This window comes from Thunnus maccoyii, chromosome 10, assembly GCF_910596095.1.
Source record: "Thunnus maccoyii chromosome 10, fThuMac1.1, whole genome shotgun sequence".
Taxonomy (NCBI): domain Eukaryota; kingdom Metazoa; phylum Chordata; class Actinopteri; order Scombriformes; family Scombridae; genus Thunnus; species Thunnus maccoyii.
The window spans coordinates 27,898,020-27,916,835 of record NC_056542.1 but is presented as its reverse complement, the minus strand read 5'-3'; the positions used below and the strand labels follow the sequence as shown (position 1 = coordinate 27,916,835).

General features: G+C 41.7%; 1 protein-coding gene across 4 annotated transcripts in view; it reads left to right on the top strand.

Moving 5' to 3' along the window:
* LOC121906286 (neuroendocrine convertase 1-like) overlaps positions 1–18,816 on the top strand; it is a 185,078-nt gene that overhangs the window by 87,903 nt on the left and 78,359 nt on the right. For all 4 annotated transcript variants that reach the window (XM_042425076.1, XM_042425077.1, XM_042425075.1 and 1 more), the window contains exons 7-8: positions 16,817–16,854; positions 17,642–17,721. In XM_042425076.1, the coding sequence (XP_042281010.1) occupies positions 16,817–16,854; positions 17,642–17,721 (118 nt within the window). The remainder of the gene's footprint in view (positions 1–16,816; positions 16,855–17,641; positions 17,722–18,816) is intronic.

Below are 18,816 nucleotides of genomic sequence, written 5' to 3'. Positions count from 1 at the left end.
TTGAGAAGCTGGAAACATAGAATTTGGGGCATTTTTGCTTAAAAAGGGACTTCAATGATTAACTATTAAAATTGTTGCTGAACTTTTTTTCTCCCTCTAGTAATTAGTTAGTTGACTAATTGTTTCAGCTCTAGTTACAATGGTTTATAATTGATCAATCTTTGAATTCACATCTCAAAGTTGAACTTTAGGCAAAAGCATCAGATGAATTCACTCCACCTCCCTGAGCTAGTCCACTGACGGTGGTGATTCCATTGAAATGTATTGATTTTGATCTGAACTTCTGCTGTTATAAATTATGTGACTTAGCCCTTGTAGCACAGCAAAAAGTCAGAGAGGTGATCATGATTCAGTGAATCTAACTGGACTGAACCCTTTTCTGTTCATGTTAGCATCCGTGTCAGTAGAAATATTTAGATTTTGACGGTTCGGTTTTATTTCAGGCTTTTTTATTTATAAGCAGAGGCTGTACAGTACTGTACCGTGTGTCACTCCAGTCCTTGAGCTGTGTGTTCTGAACAATAAGCCTGCGAACCTGTATTTATGACTCTGCTGTTGCCTTAATGCTGCTTAAAACACTCAGCGGGCTTTTTACTTTAATGAGAGCCAGGCCGTCCTACAGCACCCTGCTGCAGTGCACTCTGGCGTGTGTTGCACACAGCGAACAGTGTGTGTCTGTGTGTGTAAAAGATATGGCTATATATGTAGATGCGTGTGTGTGTGTTGGAATGAGCGATCCAGCACGTGTGTGTCCTCAATGTTTATGGCTCTTATGGTGTCTGAAATGTCTGGCTGTAGTTTTTAAACGCTACTGGCTTCAACTAAATAAGATGTCTCGGTGTATGTGTGAGACTGTGTGTTTGATTGGTCCTGCGTAGGTGTAAAAGCATTGTGCATTTCTTTCTCGCTTTCTTACAATATGTTTTCTCAGAATTATCTCTTTTCCTTATCCCACTACCCACCCACCCACCCACCTACACACACACTCACACACGCACACAGGCAAACAGACACACACACACACACAGCACCATCTCTGTTGACAGGGTAAATTGTATGAAAAGCTTTTAAGGCAATTAGTGGATTGAGCTAGAGCCTTTCTTCCCATTCGCACTGTTCATTAGCAGCTCCTCCAGTCTCTGATATTACCATCACTCCAAGCTGGCATCAACACCACTCACTTCTTGTGTGTGTGTGTTTGTGTGTGTATGTGTATTTGTGTGTGTGTGTGTGTGCAGATGTGTTTTTGCATGTCTGTCTGTCTGTATTTTACACATCTCCCTGCTGAAGCACAATTTCAAAGCACACAATTGTCAGAAAATAGATCCTTGCTGCCTGTTCTGACTATTTTAATCCATTTGAATAAAAGCACAAAAGAGGAATATCCAATGAGACACACAAAAAAATCATTATCGTTATGGCCATCATTGTCTTTCTTGCTTGATTATTTCTTTATTAGCCATTTATTTTTCCTGAAAAATGATCATGATGATTAACTTTTCTATCCGTCAGCCTCTGTCTTTATACGTTTCCCTAGTAGAAATGAACTGAGGTTAGTTTTAAAGCTGTCCAGTGTGTGATATCATCACACCTTGTTGTGTGTTCCATAACATATAACAGTGCCTGAGGTGACATAAAAAACACAACACCTTTAGGAGGGAACATGGATGTCTCCTCCAGGATATAAACTCGACTCAAAAACACACTATTTACATGCAATTTCTCATTTTTATCACATTTAGCCACACATGCCTTTTTTATTCAAGGTGCAAACACAAACAATGCATTCATCCGCCTCTCAGCACTCTCTGACTCACTCAGATTGTCTGTGACTCTTAGCCCAAACCCTTATTTTTGTTCCTTTAGAACAATCTTGTTCTTTAAATTCAAAATGGGTTTTTAATAAGTAAAGTATGGGTTTCAAAAAGGACACACTTTAATAAAGCAAAGCATGCAGCACAGTCCAGCAGCACCATACAGAGTCAGGTTCACTGTTTCATCTCTAGGCATTGCCCTGCTTCCTCATGGCCACAAGGAGGCAGATAGTCTAGTTGTGATTGAGTGAGTAAATGAACGAATATCTTGCATCTGAAAATGATTTTTTTTTAAAAGATGTAGACAGTAGTGAACAGGTCATAGATGCAAATGACAGTGGTGTACTTTGCTGTATTTATTATCACGTGCACTGAATATACACATGTCATGTCATTATCACAGATCTTTTCTTCACCATCTAAATTATTCTGCAGTATTTCTATGGTTTTTTTTCCCTATGACTTTTCTCCCACAACTGGACTTGGAAAGCAGAGTGTCTAATGCTCTCAGGTCAGCTTGCCCTTGGGCTTTAGTCGACTTCCTTTTCTTCTCACTGATTGTGAGAGAATGAAAGACAACTTTATGGATTTTATTACATAATAAAAAGGATGTTTGAGTTTTGTTTGAATTTTTCTTTAGATATCTCAGAGCTCATTTCTATCTGTATATTTGCTTGCTGTTTCCTCAACTGTATTTAGTTCTGTGTGTGTGTGTGTGTGTGTGTGTGTGTGTGTGTGTGATTTTCAGAGAGAGTTAATTATGTGGAACACTAGAGCGTCACTAGCTTTGAAGAGGGGAGAACCAAGAGCCGTACATTATTGATGAGTGACACACATTGCCAACATAGTCACAAACACAAACATGCATTTATGGGCACACGCACCATTACACGCGCACAACCTCAAGTGCACAGACACATACGCAAACACACGCACACACACACAGACACACACACACACACGCATAAATACTGTATATATTTGGCAGTGATCCTTCCTCCAGCCCCGGAGTATTTAACAGCAGTTGCTGACATACTTACAGTACCTGCTATACATTAGGCTTCCAACATCTCTAGTCCATATGGGACTGTCATTGGCCCTGTACGCTACATTATTTAGCAGACGGAGTATTTGATCCCACAGCTAGAGCCGATCTCAGTCCATCATTAACGCTGAATTCAGCTGGAACCAGAGCATACTTTCATTACTGTATTACACACACACACACAAATGCATGTACACACACTGTACATACACACACAGATTATGTCCTTGTTATGATCTTCTATGTAAGTGTCCTTAAATTAATCATAGCATATTTATTTTCTCAGTCTAACTGTGCTGGTTTAGTTATGGCAACAAAACATATTTTCTTTTCACATATTCAAACCAGTTCTGTTGTTCATGATGTGTCACTCACGCTGGTTCCTCTGCAGAGTGAACAGCTAAGATTGTTGAGAGTTAAAGGTATAGTATCACTACCTCTGCTGGTGATTTAGTTTGAAAATTCTAAAAATATTTCCTTGTAAGAAATACAAAAATAGCAGCATGAGGAAAACATAAAGATATTTTGAAACCCATATTCAAACACTTTGAAATGCGATGATATAGTTGGGAGATGTTTACAAAAAAGCAGAAGTGAAATACTTTACATACTCAGTTTATTGTCTCTGTGTCCATGTCTGAGTGAAACCCATTTTCTATCAGCATACTTGATCTTTCTTTGGAAATGGGGGGAGTTGTTTGTTCTGAAAGTTTTTTTTCCCCCCATTGTAAAATCCCATCATGAGGCGCCCCGATAGCAGAATGGTTACTGCATAAACCACATAACCGCAACGTCCCTGGTTTTATTCCATCCAGGAACCCTTGTTGCATGTCATACCCATCTCTCTCCCCATGTTTCCTGTCTGCCTCTTCACTGCCCACTATCTAGTAAAGGGATAAATGCCACAAAAAAAAACAACAAATCTTAAATAGAAAAAAAAAATCCCATCTAAAATCACTCTTGTGAGCAATTTTAGCGTTTTTAAGCTCATTGTTTTGTTTTTTTCAACCCCAAACTTTACTGTTTTGGTTCATGCTCATGCCTCTTCTCAACCTCGTTTCCAGCAGCAGCAGCAGGCAGCTGTTTTTTGAGAAAAACCTTGGATAAACCTATTTTGCTTGACTTGCCCAACATCGAGTTTCACGCCCATTCAAGCCTTGGAAGTGCTCCAACAGCAAGTCACCTAACAAATGGGACTTTACTTCAGGAACCTGCATGCCCAAAATACCTCCTCCCACTTAGCTACCACATTGATGAAAAGTTCAGTTTTCCAAAAAAATGCTGTTGTGATAGTGTCTCTTGTTATAATGTAGTTTCACAAATGTTAAGAAGCATCTTAAAACAGCAAACGTTTATGCTGAATTAAAGAGATCACTCTCCTAGTATCATCAATGTCTCTTTATACAAGAATACACTCAAAGGTCTTCACTGGAAGTGAAATGAATTCTGAAGCACTTAACAATCACTCTCATAGTGGTTTCCTAGACTGGTGTAGCTTTCCACTCCGGTTCAATAGCTGCTCGTCCAGTCAGTGCAAACAGGGGACACATAGTTTTTTATAGAGGCATATTATGGTTTTATAGGGGTCAAGGGTCAAGCACGTATACTCTAGGCTCTTGCCTGCAGATCGATACAGTATAGCACAGCCCAAGGAACACAGATATTGATTAATGAATATGCGTAAATCTCATGTCACACTACATCTCTCTCTCTCTAACACACATGTGTGAGCATATAAAAATAATCACACATATGTATCTAGATGCTTGCAGACACACAAGGATACATTTTATTTTCACATGCTGAGAATGAAACAAACCCAGCAGCTACAGTACGTACTGTAACAGAGGTGCTGTTGGCAGCGATACATGTATGCGTCTTTGTGGTTACGGACCATTTCCCAATTCATGTACAGACAGTTTGAAGACTCAAGGGATCAAACTGATGTTATTGATCTTTTTGCTCCACTAGCCAAAGATCACTTTACATCAACCCTCACCCTCTTCAGCACCAACCTTTGGCTTGTTCTGTAATTCGAACTGAAAGAAACTTACTTTAGGCCTTCAAATCCCTCCCAAAGCAAGAACACTTCACTATGAGTTTTATTAGTTAGCACATTAGCTTATTTCTCTGACAAATCAGCTACAGCTGGTAATAAGATCATCCCTCTGTTATGTAATGCAGTGATGGAACGCCAATGCAAAACACAAACAGAAGATGATTTAAAGGTGCTCCCTGTCCCATCTTTAAACATCATTATACCATTAATAGTGATACCCTGGTGCAATTACTGTAAACAAATGAGGCCATGCACGAGATGATTGGTAGTCTGTATCTGGCTTCATCTTTCAGAGAAACACATAACAGTGGCTCATGCTAACATTTATTTTTCCACAGGGGAGAAAGTTGAGACACCAGCTAGGCCATTTTCAGTTACCAGCGTTATTGTCAGTATTTTTTTTCCCCCCAAAATGGAAACCAGAGATGTAGTGGAAGGTAAGACTTCACCATCACTGGTTCATTCATCAGCTGAAATGACTAGTAACATCCAATCATTTTCATACACTGCCTGCTGATATGTTAAGGCTGTTTCCTGCTGCAGCACTCAACCTCCATCTTAAGCGTTTGGTATTGTTGATTTTCCTAAGATCTAATGTATATGTGTTTGATAACGGGAGGGCGGGTTAACTCTCCTTGCAGAGCCCTAATTGCTTCTTGGAACCTTTGAGAGCTCTTTCAAATAACAAAGCCTTTTTTCTGCCATATTTAACTACAGTATATTACCATTTGCTAGTTGTAATTGGTCAGTAACTTGCCATGTCTGTGATTGAACTTACAAAGACCACATTGCTTTATAAATACTGTTGCTTTTTGTTAAGTTGAGGATAAAGATATTGGAATTTTCTTTTTTATGTTATTTATTAATTCAAACCTTTATTTAAGCCTCGGAAATCATTGAGTTTTCCCTCATTTGCAATGATGTTGAGATACAGAGTTAAAAAGAAAATACAGAGTTATATGTGTCAGAAGAGGACAGTACTCAGTGAAAACAATTGCACACTGAGGTGAAGTGGTTTGAGATCATAGTCTTGAATTGTCCAGGGTTAGCAAGAGGTATTTTGCTACTTTAAGCTACTGCAACTGTCACAAATTCTAAGCTAAAGCTAAACAGCATCCTCTTCCTGTTCAAAGCAGTCACTCTAAAGAAATCCAGCAGGTCTCCTGTACAAATATCTCCAATATAATGTGGTAATGATTCACTGATATTAAAATACAAGACAAAGTTTCACATCACAAGGGGTCAAAAGTAAAGCAAAAGACTTAATGCTGAAGTAAATTCCTTATATGGCTGACACAGATAACAGCAGGGGATAAAGAAAACTCACTATCCTTTAATACTTTACCCTCAGCTGTAGCCTTTGCTTCATAGCAAGGACAAAATCCCTCTCCTCCTGTCTACCTTTCTACTCTCTATCAACGTGATGACATTGTGTGTGTGTGTGTGTGTGTGTGTGTGTGTGTGTGTGTGTGTGCGTATTACACAACTATACAGCTCCTCTTGACTTATTGAAAAAGGAGACTTGACTTCTGAGGGCCCTGTGGTGCGTCTGAAGTCTTCTTAGCTGCTGACCTCCTCACAAAGCTGCTCTGTGGATGAGACGCCTTTGGATTCATTCTCTCTCTCTATCTCTCTCTATCTCTCTCTTTCTCTGTCTGTCTGTATCTTTGTCTTTCTCTCTCTCTCTCTCTCTCTCTCTCTGTTTCTCTCTTTACCCCTTTGTTTCAAAACAAGACTGAAGCCGAGCATTGTGGAGGATATTTAATGCCCCTCGCTCTCAGTCTTTGTCTTTTGCTCTTTTTATCGCCTGCCTATCGCTCACTCGCTCGCGCTGTCACCGATCTCACTAAACCGGGGTGACATGACCAGTCCTGGGTTGCTATGGTAACAGTCCCACTGGTATGGCGACAGTGGCGATGGCAGCGTTCAACGGGTCTGCGTGTGTGCTTGCAAGTGTGTATCTCTGCGTCTCTGTTCTCAGGGGTGCGAGTTGCCAAGTGGCGACGGGATGTGTAGTCATGGGTGTTCATATGTCTGCGAATGTGTGTTAAGGTGTGTGTGTGTGTGTGTGTGTGTGTATGTGCAGGCGTGTGGCGTTGTGGCCTCCTGCAGATGTTCTCTGGCCCCAGTGCCTCCTGCCAGCTGCTCCGCCCCCAGAACACACACACACACACACACACACACACACACACACACACACACATACACTCCTCTTAATTAAGAGCCCTGTGCCATGGTGGGCGACTCAATGGGGGCACGGTGGCACACACATCACATACACACACATACACACACCAGCACTGCTCAACAGTGTGTCTATTAGCTGTTTTTTGTGGTTGTATGTGTGTGTGTGTGTGTGTTGGGGGCTGATCCACTGGTTTTGCCCTTGGAGCCCTGTGGTAGTGATAGTGGTGGTGCTGATCGGTAAACAAGGAGCTAATCAGGCCTGTGTCTAATCCACACACACACACACACACACACACACACACACACACACACACTCTTGCTCTCAACCAGACACCACAGGCAGGGCAACTGACACCAGCAGAATCTCTCCCGCTGTACGGCGGGTGTGGAGAGGAGGAGTAGGAAGAGGAAGGGGAAGTAGCCAGGAGACTGGCTGGAGATGGGGGCAAGAGGAAGGAGGCAGGAGGTGAAGGTGGAGAGAGAAGGTGGAGGTGGAACTGCCAAAGTTAGATGGGAGAGGGAGTGGGAATTTTTAGAAAGTTCAAGAGGTTGGTTCCGTGAGTAAGGAGGACAAGGAGGAGTGGAGAGGCAACAACCAACAAGAACGAGCTGGAAATCATCCAAGTATTTTGGCAAATTAGGGTTCAGACCAAGTGGCACCTCTGGGGCTGAAAAATGAAGCCAACGCGCAAGTGCCAAAAACTGCAGTTCCTCGAATGACCACTTTAGGCTGGCTGCAAAAGCGAGTCAGTCCCCATACACCTCCATGTTAAAATGCCCAACTTTACAGCAGAAATAAACATGTTTACACCCTGGTACAAAAAACAGTTTTGGTCTCTATCGCTAGTTTCCCCCTTTTTGACAACTGTACGGGGGTGAATTTTTATATAATCCACCCGTTTAAATTTTATTAAGGCTTAAAGTTATGCATAAGTAAGGCCATGGCTGCTTTGAGTGACAGATGGGTGCCATCACAAGTTGCTACCACGGTGACAACGTTGGTTAGGTAACATAACCATGGCGTAACCCAAGCCCCCAGGAAGAGTGCTGGGCTTTGAAGCCAATTTGACATAGTGGTCAAATAGTGGAATTACAACTTCCGGGTCCGACAGGAGCCCAAAAAGCATTTTTCCCACACACAATCATGGGAAAAGGAGCTTCTGTAAAATGGTGAATTTTTTTGAGCGTCACAACCCCTGTGAAATGACTTGTTTCACTATCAGAATTTAATGCATTCGGTCCGATCACATTTCGAAAGTCTAGAAGAGACGCATGATTGAATTGTTTTATCCCCAGTCAAGTTAGCTGGAGGGCTAAAGCAGAAGTTAGCTGGCTCAGGAAGTCTCTAGGGAGCATGCTCTGTGAGCACATGGGGCACATAGAGCATGCGCAGTATGTTTTCATCCGAGTGATTTCTTTACAGCAGGAAGTGGCTTTTTTGGCTTCATGCGCCACTGAGCAACTTTCATAGGAATGAACGGGGCTCTGCCTCCAACGCTGTGTGGTGTAACCCCAGATTCACAGAGTATAGGCGTAGCTGTAGCCGTTGCTATTTCAGTGTGTTTTCAGTTCATGAAAGTTAATTGTAATATTTTGGTCTCTTATCGTCTTTATACCAGTGTTGTCATTAAGAGGCTGACTTTGCAGCAGGAATATTGGTCAGCATTTGGCAGGTACGTCAATGTTTATGTCAAGCCTGAGAGAATAACTAATGTCCCATCATTGAGCCTCTCACTCAGCGGTGAAGCAGTGATCAGCTTGACTCTGCAGTGGGTGTGACATGATTGCGTTACTGCGGTAATGTGGTAACCGCGGCAACTCTAGATAGACTGACAAAAAAGTGATAACTTTCCAGCCTTGTATTAGAACTCATTACGTATTAGAACTGTCCAGTGTTTGGTGTCTGGTCAGCCTGGATTGTATTTGATCATCTCAGTGGTTTGTGAGCGCCAATCATCTTGTTTTGAAACCACACAGACAGTACATACTGTAGGTGCATATCTCATAAACAACACACATACTGTACTGACATAAAGTAATTCAAATTCATTGTGCTCTCACTTCCCATCAAGTAGTTTTCTGTATAAACAATTGACAATACTCAAATATTGTTTTTTTTTTAAATTTCAATAATGAAAATACTTTTAAGTCCTGCACATTATCTCCAACACATCATTGCTCTGTAAAATACTGAAAAAAACATAGGACAACGCCATTATAACAATCAACTGAACTTTAGGAAGAACAATACATTTGTTTAATAAATACTGGTTCAGTAAATAGTCTCTATGGATGTTCTAAATTTTTGTTTCAAAAATATAAGTTCAACACTACATCCTTGACATGTCATACCTGCAGGAAATGCATGTTACAACAGCACAGAAACAGGCGGAGAGGTAGGAAAGACATACACAACTATTTGAATGAAATAAATGAAAAATAAGATGTTAAAGAAATTAGAGAGGTGACAATCATGAACAATACAATTTCTTAGACTAAATAAGTGCAAATATTTGTGTAAAAGAAGTCCAATAATGTGACTCCGGCAGCCATGATGTGTGAACTGTATATAGTATATAGCGGATAGTGCACGCTGGAGGCTGTTCAATCCTCTTTATGTGTTCGATAACTTGTGGATGTTTTTCTGATGTTAATCAACTGATGAAAACTCAACTAATTCTACATTTGTATAAAGTTTGTTGAGCATTTCAGAAGGTTGTGTTAACATCCAGATAGCAAGTTTGAATTATGTTAAATGTTCTCAAACTGCTTATCCTCCTGTATATTCTTCTATATTCTGCCCTCAGTCCCTGTTCATCTTGACTCAGCTTTAATGTTTGTCTTAGTCTCATGTAGATTTACTATCACTTAGTCCTGCTGCTCATCATGTTCCTTATTATCTCCTTCTTTCTCTGTTTTTCCCTCTGGTCTCTTTTTAACCTCATCCATCCCTTTAATTTCTCTTCTCTCTCTCCATCACTGTCTCGCTCTCTCTCTCTCTCTCCCCCTCCCTCCCTCCCTCCCTCCCTCTGCTCTGTCATCACCTCTCCTCTCCTTCCTAACACACCCGGACAAGACAGAACACAGCGGATAGTTAATAATTCTCTAATTTCCGCTCTTCACGGCGTGTAGAAGGTGTCGCAGATAACCTGATTTATCAGACGGCTATTAGAATGTGAATCAGGGGTATTAAAACAATGGACATTAATGTGCACATTGTTTAAACAACGCCACGGGACTAATGGATTTCAAAATGAATTTGTCAACACCGTTCTCCGTGAATATAATTAGTCAGATGAGAGCAAAGCAGTGGAGGAGACCCGAGGACTTAGGAAGTAGTTTAGTTGGAGGAAAAGGAAGTTATACATAAAGACACTTCCAGCAGGGAGCTATGAGGAATTTAATAGATGGAGAAATACGCTCTGGGTTCCACGACTATGATGTGTGTCGAGTAATGTTGATGGAGATGAATGGGATTACAAGTGACTATGTCAAATAGAGAGAGAAAATCACCTCCTTTTTCCCCAAGGGTCCTCCGTTTTATGAAAAATAAACAACTTATTAGACATGCTGAATAATGCCAACACCGGAGCCGTGCCATTAAGTTCCGGAGCTGACACCTTTATATTGTTTCCAGTTCCTTAATTTTTCAAGATTTTTAACATCACAGCGAATGAATGTGTACAAGCAGCATCTGGAGAGTTGATAATACTTTTCAAAAAGAGTCAGTATATTTATCTGTGGCACTTATACACAGTGTTGTAGAAAGGAAAGTGATCATTACTGTACAAAGCTTTGTTTTCATCCCTGTTAGTTTGTTACATTTTCTATCTGCAGGAAATCTAAGGCTTGTGATATTCTTTATTTTTTCTTATTGTCAACAAATCCCCACGAAAAGACTAAAACCAATAGTGAATTGATCCTGTAATAAGTGTTGTCTGCAGCCAAAGCCTGCGTACTGTATAGCTGATGCCTCTGTGCCATGGAGCTCCATTGTATTAAAAACACATCAATGAGCTACACCATTGCACTGGATGACAGTTTCCTTCATCACTATGAGCACGAGTACTGTAGTAGAGTCAGTCAGCATATTAATCTGCAACTGAAAATAGTTTCCAACATGTTCACTGTTTACTCTTGTTGGAGTAATGTTTGCTTAAAAACTACTATTCAGCAGTTTCAGAACTTTATACTGAGCTTTTTTTCCTTCTAAAATTAAACTATATATTTATTGTTAAAGATTTATTGTCTTTAGATGGAATGATGGGCTTGAAGCTGAGAGCAACAGACAGGATATTTTTAGGCAACAAAAATAAAAGAAATTTGGGACATGAGTCAGGGAATACTGGATTAGATTATGATGATTTAGTAATTAGACAATAACTGTTCCCTAGCAATAATCAGAGGGTTGCTTCATCTAACTTATGGAAACAATTATTTTCCTTATCTACCGCCACCCTGATACAGTAGAGTTGAATTGAAATTTAACAGCAACATCCCTTTGCAGAAACAGTGTGCCACTTACTCAGACCTGGCTGGGACTTTTTCTTCAGTAGGAAGTAATGCTGATGAAAACTACTCACAGTGAGCTCTGTAGATTATCCAGTGTAGCCATTACGTTGATTTTTTAAGTGTATTTTTTTATTCTTTGAGCAACACAGACAAAATAATATTAATCTTCATTGAATTAGGGGAGATTGAGACCTTAAAACATGCATCTAAAACTGAAACCATTAGAGGTATGTGAGAAAATACTGTTGTTGTTGTAATTTGGGTGTACTAACCCTTTAAACTATAGCAATTCAATTTCAACAAGTTTCAACAGTGCACACTTCTAATGCTGAACTACTTTTGAAATGAGTAATATTAACACTTAGCACACAGCTAAATGCCTGCGCTCCAGTCTCTACTGATTCAGGATGGATGACGTCTAGATTTGACAGGTCACTTTTTTTTCGCCACACTGGCTTCCTGGCTTAAGTCATGATTCAGTAATTCGTCTCGGTGTTGCCAGAACAGCCAACGTTACAGATGAGCGTTTTGTTTCACTTTCTTGCTTTTCTGGCCTGATGCCACTCACCATGAATCACTATCTGTGTACGTAGGCGTGTGGTACTGTGTAGGAATAGATACAATTACATCTCAAGTTATGCAAACCTAATGATTGACAGGAAGAATTTTCGTTTTCTGGCAAAAGTTTATTGATGAATTTTGATTTAAATGTTGACTCTTGTAAGTTTAAATGATTGTGACAGCTCAAAACGCACTGAAACCCACACCATGGGAAAAACAAAGACATTTCTCTAAAGTGGACATCTCCATTGAAGGAAGCGATTCAGACCTGCAATACACATAAGTCCCAACTCTCTTTCTCTCACTCACACATACACACACACACAAGCTTCCTCTGCCACCTCCAGCTCCACGTCTGGGTCCACCGCAGGAGGAGAGCTGGCCGCTGGGCAGATAGGGCGGCGGGGTATGGTGGGGGTGGGGGTGGGTGAATGGGTGTCGCTTGAATACTAATGTCTCACTTTAGAAGTCAATCTCCTCTCCATCCCTGCATCCCCTCTCTTCTGTCCCTTTCTCTCCCTGCATCTTTTTCTCACCATCGTTTCCCTTCAGTCTTCTCTCAACCGCCTTCTTTCATTTCTGTCGAGTCTTTTTTTCCCACCTCCCCTCCCTCCCCTCTCTTCCTCCAGCTTGTCTCCCCTGCCTTCTCACTCCTGTCCTCCCCTGATTTTCTCCCTGTTCCAGACTCTCCATCACCCACGTTCCCTCTATCACTCATCAAACTCTGTCTTCCCCACAAGATCTCTCTCTTTGCCATTCATTTCTTAATCCCGCATGCATACACACACACACACACACACGTACATACACACACATTCCTGACAAAGCCAGCTAATTACAGGCAAGTGTCCACTCCAGCCCTTCTTAAACACCGAGCTGATTAATGAGATGAGACGGAGGTGCAGGGCCAGGAAGTCTCACCCTCTGCGGGTGGTGATACACACTCCTGTCTTTCTGCAGCTCTCTCTCACACTGATACACACCTTTCCTTTCCTTTTTCACACTTGCAAACGCAAAATATCAGCCATGTGCAGCTTCATTACAGGAATATTGGTATCAGTGTTTTATGGCTCACCTCCTCTGTGCGTCTTAGCCTCTCCTTTATTCCATCTTTCAACAGCAGAGGCAGCCCTTTGACTTTTGCTGTTTTTTTTGTACAGTAAGAGCTAAGCTACGCAGCGAGAGCCAGCCAGTAGGGTGGAGGATAGGTGGGGGGGGGGGGGGGGGGGGGGGGTGCCAGGTGTAGTTGGGGCCTCCTCTGAAGTGATGTCGGCTCATTTTCTCAGCGGCAGCTCAGGCACGACTCACCGTCGGCTCAAAATGGCCTCCGACACATCTCTGTGTCTGATTTGTGTGTGTGTTTGACCCTGAGGACCGGCATGAATGCTGCGGGAGCAAGGAGATAGAGTGCAGCTGCTGCCGCTGAATGCTGACACACATGCAGAGCAGCAACACACACTCACACAATCACAATCTAGACTGGGTCAGCCAGGTTCAAAGCATTTGTATTCATGGAAGGTTTTGCATTGGCTCCACCACCTACAGTGTTCCATCTAACTGTGGGACGTGGCTTTCTACTTTCACACTCAGAAGACCTTGGACTGTGTTGGAGTGTGTTTATGGCTGTATTTATGGCAGTATGGTGCTACCTGAGTGAATGCACCTGACTGAATGCATTTTTCCACTCCGATCATCCTTGTAAATATTTGAAGGTGCAGCGCTTTGATGCTCAAACTGACCCTTATGACACACCAGCTTAGAGCATACAGTACATGCACTCATGCCTTGCACATGTCAATCCAGATCTAAATCTCTCTCACACACACACACCATACGCATGCACACACATTCTGACGAGTTGTTGAGATTTTCCTTTAGTCGGCAGAGATATACATTACTGTACATGTCTATTATCAGGGTGATTACCACGACACCACATCCCGTCATTGTTACTAGTACTTACGAACATGACACACACTCGGTCTGAAGGGGGTTTGGGTGCACATTTGCCCCATACCGTTAATGTGCGTATTGCATCTTGCGGACATGTGGCGTTTATTCCCGAGGACATGCGCAACCAACGCTCCAAATAGAAGCAGGATATGCTAGCAGCCATCATGCACACGAACGTGTAGTTAAAAGGAAGTATATCTCTGGCTTTAGGCGTCTTTCTGATAATTGAGTTGAAACAAAGATGAACTCTTAAAAAAGCAGGCTGCTTTGCCCCGTGCAGAAATCCACTGATTGTAGAACTCCATTCATTTATTAAGGGGAGACACTAAGACTAGAAAAGTCCAAGACATTTAGTTCTATATTCAGGTTTAAAACTTTGGCTCTAAACGCTTGAAAAGTTTCCCCAATTGGTGTGTTTATTGGACCTAACTTTTGTGAACTTACCCTTTATAAAATAATGTAGAATAAAGTATCTTATTAGTCACACTCTGTCACAGACATCTATTAGCAAAATTTGATTGATTGATTAGTACTTTTAATGACAAAACACATGCCTAGAGTATATTGGTGGTGCAGGAGTAAAGTTCCCATCCTCTGTGGAATAGAGCCAGACTTTGACTGCCAGACCGGCAGCAGTTTCTCCAGCTTGGTCGCGCATACCAACAAACACAATTGGCCATGTAGGCAGGTGTGGAGTTAGCAGGTTTGTTGATTTGTTTCGGGGATACTGTAAACCTCTGTCTGTTCCGCTCTCCCGCTGAAGCTTATTTCTAGCCGGTGAAAACATAAGCTCTTGACACCACGTCATACATGCATGTCTACACAGTCAGACTCACAGCAGAGCAGTCCCTAATTGGGATAAAACAGGGTAAAAAAAAACAAAGAAATAAAAACAGAATTTTAAAATAATGTTTGTAAAGTAAACAACAAAACCAACCAAAGCAAGAACATACATGTAATTGTCTATAAAAGATATACAGTAACTTACAGTAAGTTTAAAACCTCGTCGCATAGGAGGAAGTGTGTCTACCGCAATGAAAATAGAAAGTGGTGGACGAGGAGAGGATAAAGCATCAGTGTTTATGCAGAGGACGAAACAGACTGACCTGGTGTGGCATGGCACAGCATGGCACGGCATGGCAAGCTCCAATGAGGCTTCACCCACCCAGGGCTCCATCCTGCCTGAGCTCAACACAATCAGGCCTCAACGGTGAAACTGACTGCAGGTTACCATGACAACCCGGAGGCACTGCCTGCATGGGACAAAGGCTGGCAGGTCCCGTGTGTGTGTGTGTGTGATTGAGAGAGAGCGAGTGAGTGATGTGTGGCAGAGCAGGCGTGGCCCTCCCGGGGCCCTCATTCGTTTGTCTCTCGCTGAGACCACAGGAGCCCTGATGCAGCAGAGATGGAGGAGGAGGAGGAGGAGGGGGAGGAGGTGGTGGTTGGGGTGAGGAGAAGGAGAGGAGCGGGGAGGGGGCAAGTGAAAGAAAAGGCAACTGATGTGGAAAGAGCGGAGGATAAAAACATGCAGGAAAAACTGACGAGTGAGGGAAAGAATGAGAAATGAAAAGAGCGACAGAAAAAAATCTAAATTTTGGGGACTGCAGATTATTCTGTTCCATTTGTTCATTCATTTATCCATCAGTCATGTGCAGTACATCACACACCAGAGCCTGGATCTTGACAAAACACACTACTGCTCTGGCAAATTAATTACCCCAATTAGGAGGGCACTCAAAATCCAAAGTTTTAATAAGCTGTCTACCACACTGTAAGTTCAAATGACATGAAACAGTAGCACTTTCATGACTATGCAGCCCCACAGAAAAAAATTGAAACAAGAAGTACACCCTTTTACTGCACCCAGACCATTAAAAGTGGGGAATTGATTGTTTAAACCTCTTTATGACAAGTATTGAATGTCTCATGGTTCCTCCCTCCCTAAATGTGATGGCAATTTAATACGTCGGCCTCATGTTGGAATAAGAGCCCAAGAACATCTACGTAAAAGTTATGACGGCAATCTCACTAGGTCGGACATTCTCATATTCCTGTTACACTTAAAAACAGTTTATTAACCATGAAACACTGTGAGGAAAGACAGAGAAAAACACAGTAATAATCAGACCAGCTTTCTCCCTAGTATGTTTTCAGTTTTCATTCATGCCATTCATTGATGATTAAATGTATATCCTTAGATAATGCTTGTGAGGAAACATGAATTAAATGAGTCCCAACTTAAAGAGCAACTGAGCTGCCCTCTCTGGTTGAAAGTCTGTTTCCCCTGTGACCACACTGATGGATGTGGTTCAGGTTCATGAGAGAAAAAAAAGTTTTAATACCCATCAATGATGCAGCCAATGCAAGAACAGAAAGCACTCTTCTTCCTTCATATCACTTTCCAACTCACCTCTGCTCTCTCTCTCTCTCTCTCTCTCTCTGTTTCTCTATCTCTCTCTCTCTCTGCTGTCTGCTCTCTCTTGCGCATCAGACGCCAAATACAACGAGAACTGGCTCTTCCTGTAAATGTCCCATCATGTCTGAATAAAGCCATACAGAATGTTTGAATGTCAAAAAGCCATTACTTTAACACTTTGATAAAGCCAGTAATGTCATGTATTCCATGTCTATGTAGTTTTATTTTTTTACTAAAATATATGTTTTTCTTTTCTTTCTTTTTTTCAGGTATAGATCACACAAACAAGGACCTGAAGAAAAACTTTGTGAGTAAACTTAAAATGGCAATTCTCATTAAAGCTGGGAAGTGAAATATCATCTCCCCAGTTATCTCGATCTCAGTTACAGTTAAGAAGCTTTGTTGTAATTCAACGTAATTTCTAATTCCATTGTCTTCATACAAGAGTATATTCTGCCGTCAGTGCTGTCTGAGTGAACAAATTTTCATTAGACAGAAATCTGTGTATTGACTTTCTCTTAAACCTCTCTATTACTTAAAACCTAAGACAATTAAACTTACATTCGGTGATAAAGCTGTTTCATCCTGTCAGGCTGGTGTCACACTGGCTAGCTATAAAGCATATGTGGAGTGGCAGTGTTGTTTGCTGCTGCCTTGTCATTTATAATCCTATAGGCAGTTTGAAGCAGGCAGGCCAACTTGTACTTTGTCAGAGCAGATTGTCTGGCATGGATAAGCCTGGCTGGAGAGAGAGAGAGAGAGTGAGAGATACATAATTGCTCTTGTACATTTTGCTGCCAAGACATCCTCCTCCCGTCATGCCTATATACACTGGCAAACAAGTCATTCAAACATGTTCTCATTTATGAGGCACACACATAAACCACACACTCGCACAGATACAGTCACAATCGTCTCCTCAGTGACAGTGATTGCCGTCAGTCAGAGGAAATATGTTGACAGACTAATTCAAGTGGCAATATCAAGAGTTTTTCATGGGATTCATTCATTTCCTGTCGTGTCATTGTTATGTGTAATGTTGAGAGTTACATTGTCTTACACTGTGCTTCATTTGTTTTCTGTCTGTCATACAGGAGGCCCTCGCCAGTTTTGACCTGTGTGCTTCACATGGTCTGTCTCATGATCCCATGCCTGTCAGAGATGAGGACAACAGGTAATGACTGTTATTTGTTTGTTTTCTTGGTAGACTCAATCAACTGACTTTTTCGCTAAAGCCCTCCCTTGAACAGTGACCATTCATACTGTATCTTAGCAACCATAACTAGGCACAGCAGGTTTGTCAATCTTTGGATTTCTACACATGCCGAAGCAACGTGCATGGGACTGTAGTGAGAGTGATACTAGGCCTTTCAAAGAGTTTGGAGTGTCGTTAGTTAGTTAGTTACCCTTTTTACACCAAAATTAGCGTACATATGCAGGTTTTTAAATGCGGGTAAACCTGCTAAGGACGAAAATTAGCGTGTCCACCCGGGTGTCATGTTTCCATCACTGCCAATCAGAGCTGGAGCTGATAAATACCCGTGACTACCACAGCGTCATTTAACGCGGGAATGAATGCCAATTGTACCCTTTCCCACTGAAGACAAAAGCCAGATGTTATGCTGCAATCCATTGTACTTGGAACTCGGGGGTAAAAAAACAACCTCCAACATGGAAAAGTGCAATGGAATGGTCATCCAAGTCGGGAACTCAGGCAACATCCATCTAGCCCAAGTTAGCCAACAGAACCACACCTGATGGCAGCGTCCCCGATGGCAGCGTATGCAGTGAACAGTGCAGAATGACATTTTCATCAATTTTTACTTTATGTAGTGTTTGTGTTTGTGAAACATGCTGTGACAACTTTATAGCTGCCATTTCCATTCAGTTGAATTGTGCTTGATAGAAGTCTTTGCAAGCGTACGCTACTCGCCTACTCCTCCCATCTCTTTTAACGTGTGTCAATCAGCTGCTGTAGTTTTGGGCTGGAATGAAACCCTACATGTACATGGCCCTCCAATCAAACATCAGTTTGCTGCGTGTGTCCGTGTTTTCCTGAGCAGATGCACTGGGACGCATTTAGATTAGAAGTCGAGAATACTGACTCGGAACTATCAACTTCCGACTTGCAATGGATTGCAGCATTAGTGGGTGTTAGTGGGTTTTTTGTCCAGTGTGAAAGGGGTTTTATTGTCCACATTGTGGAAAACTGTCTTTGGCTTCATCACATATTTTTAAAAGCAATACAGAGCAATGATGAGAACTAACA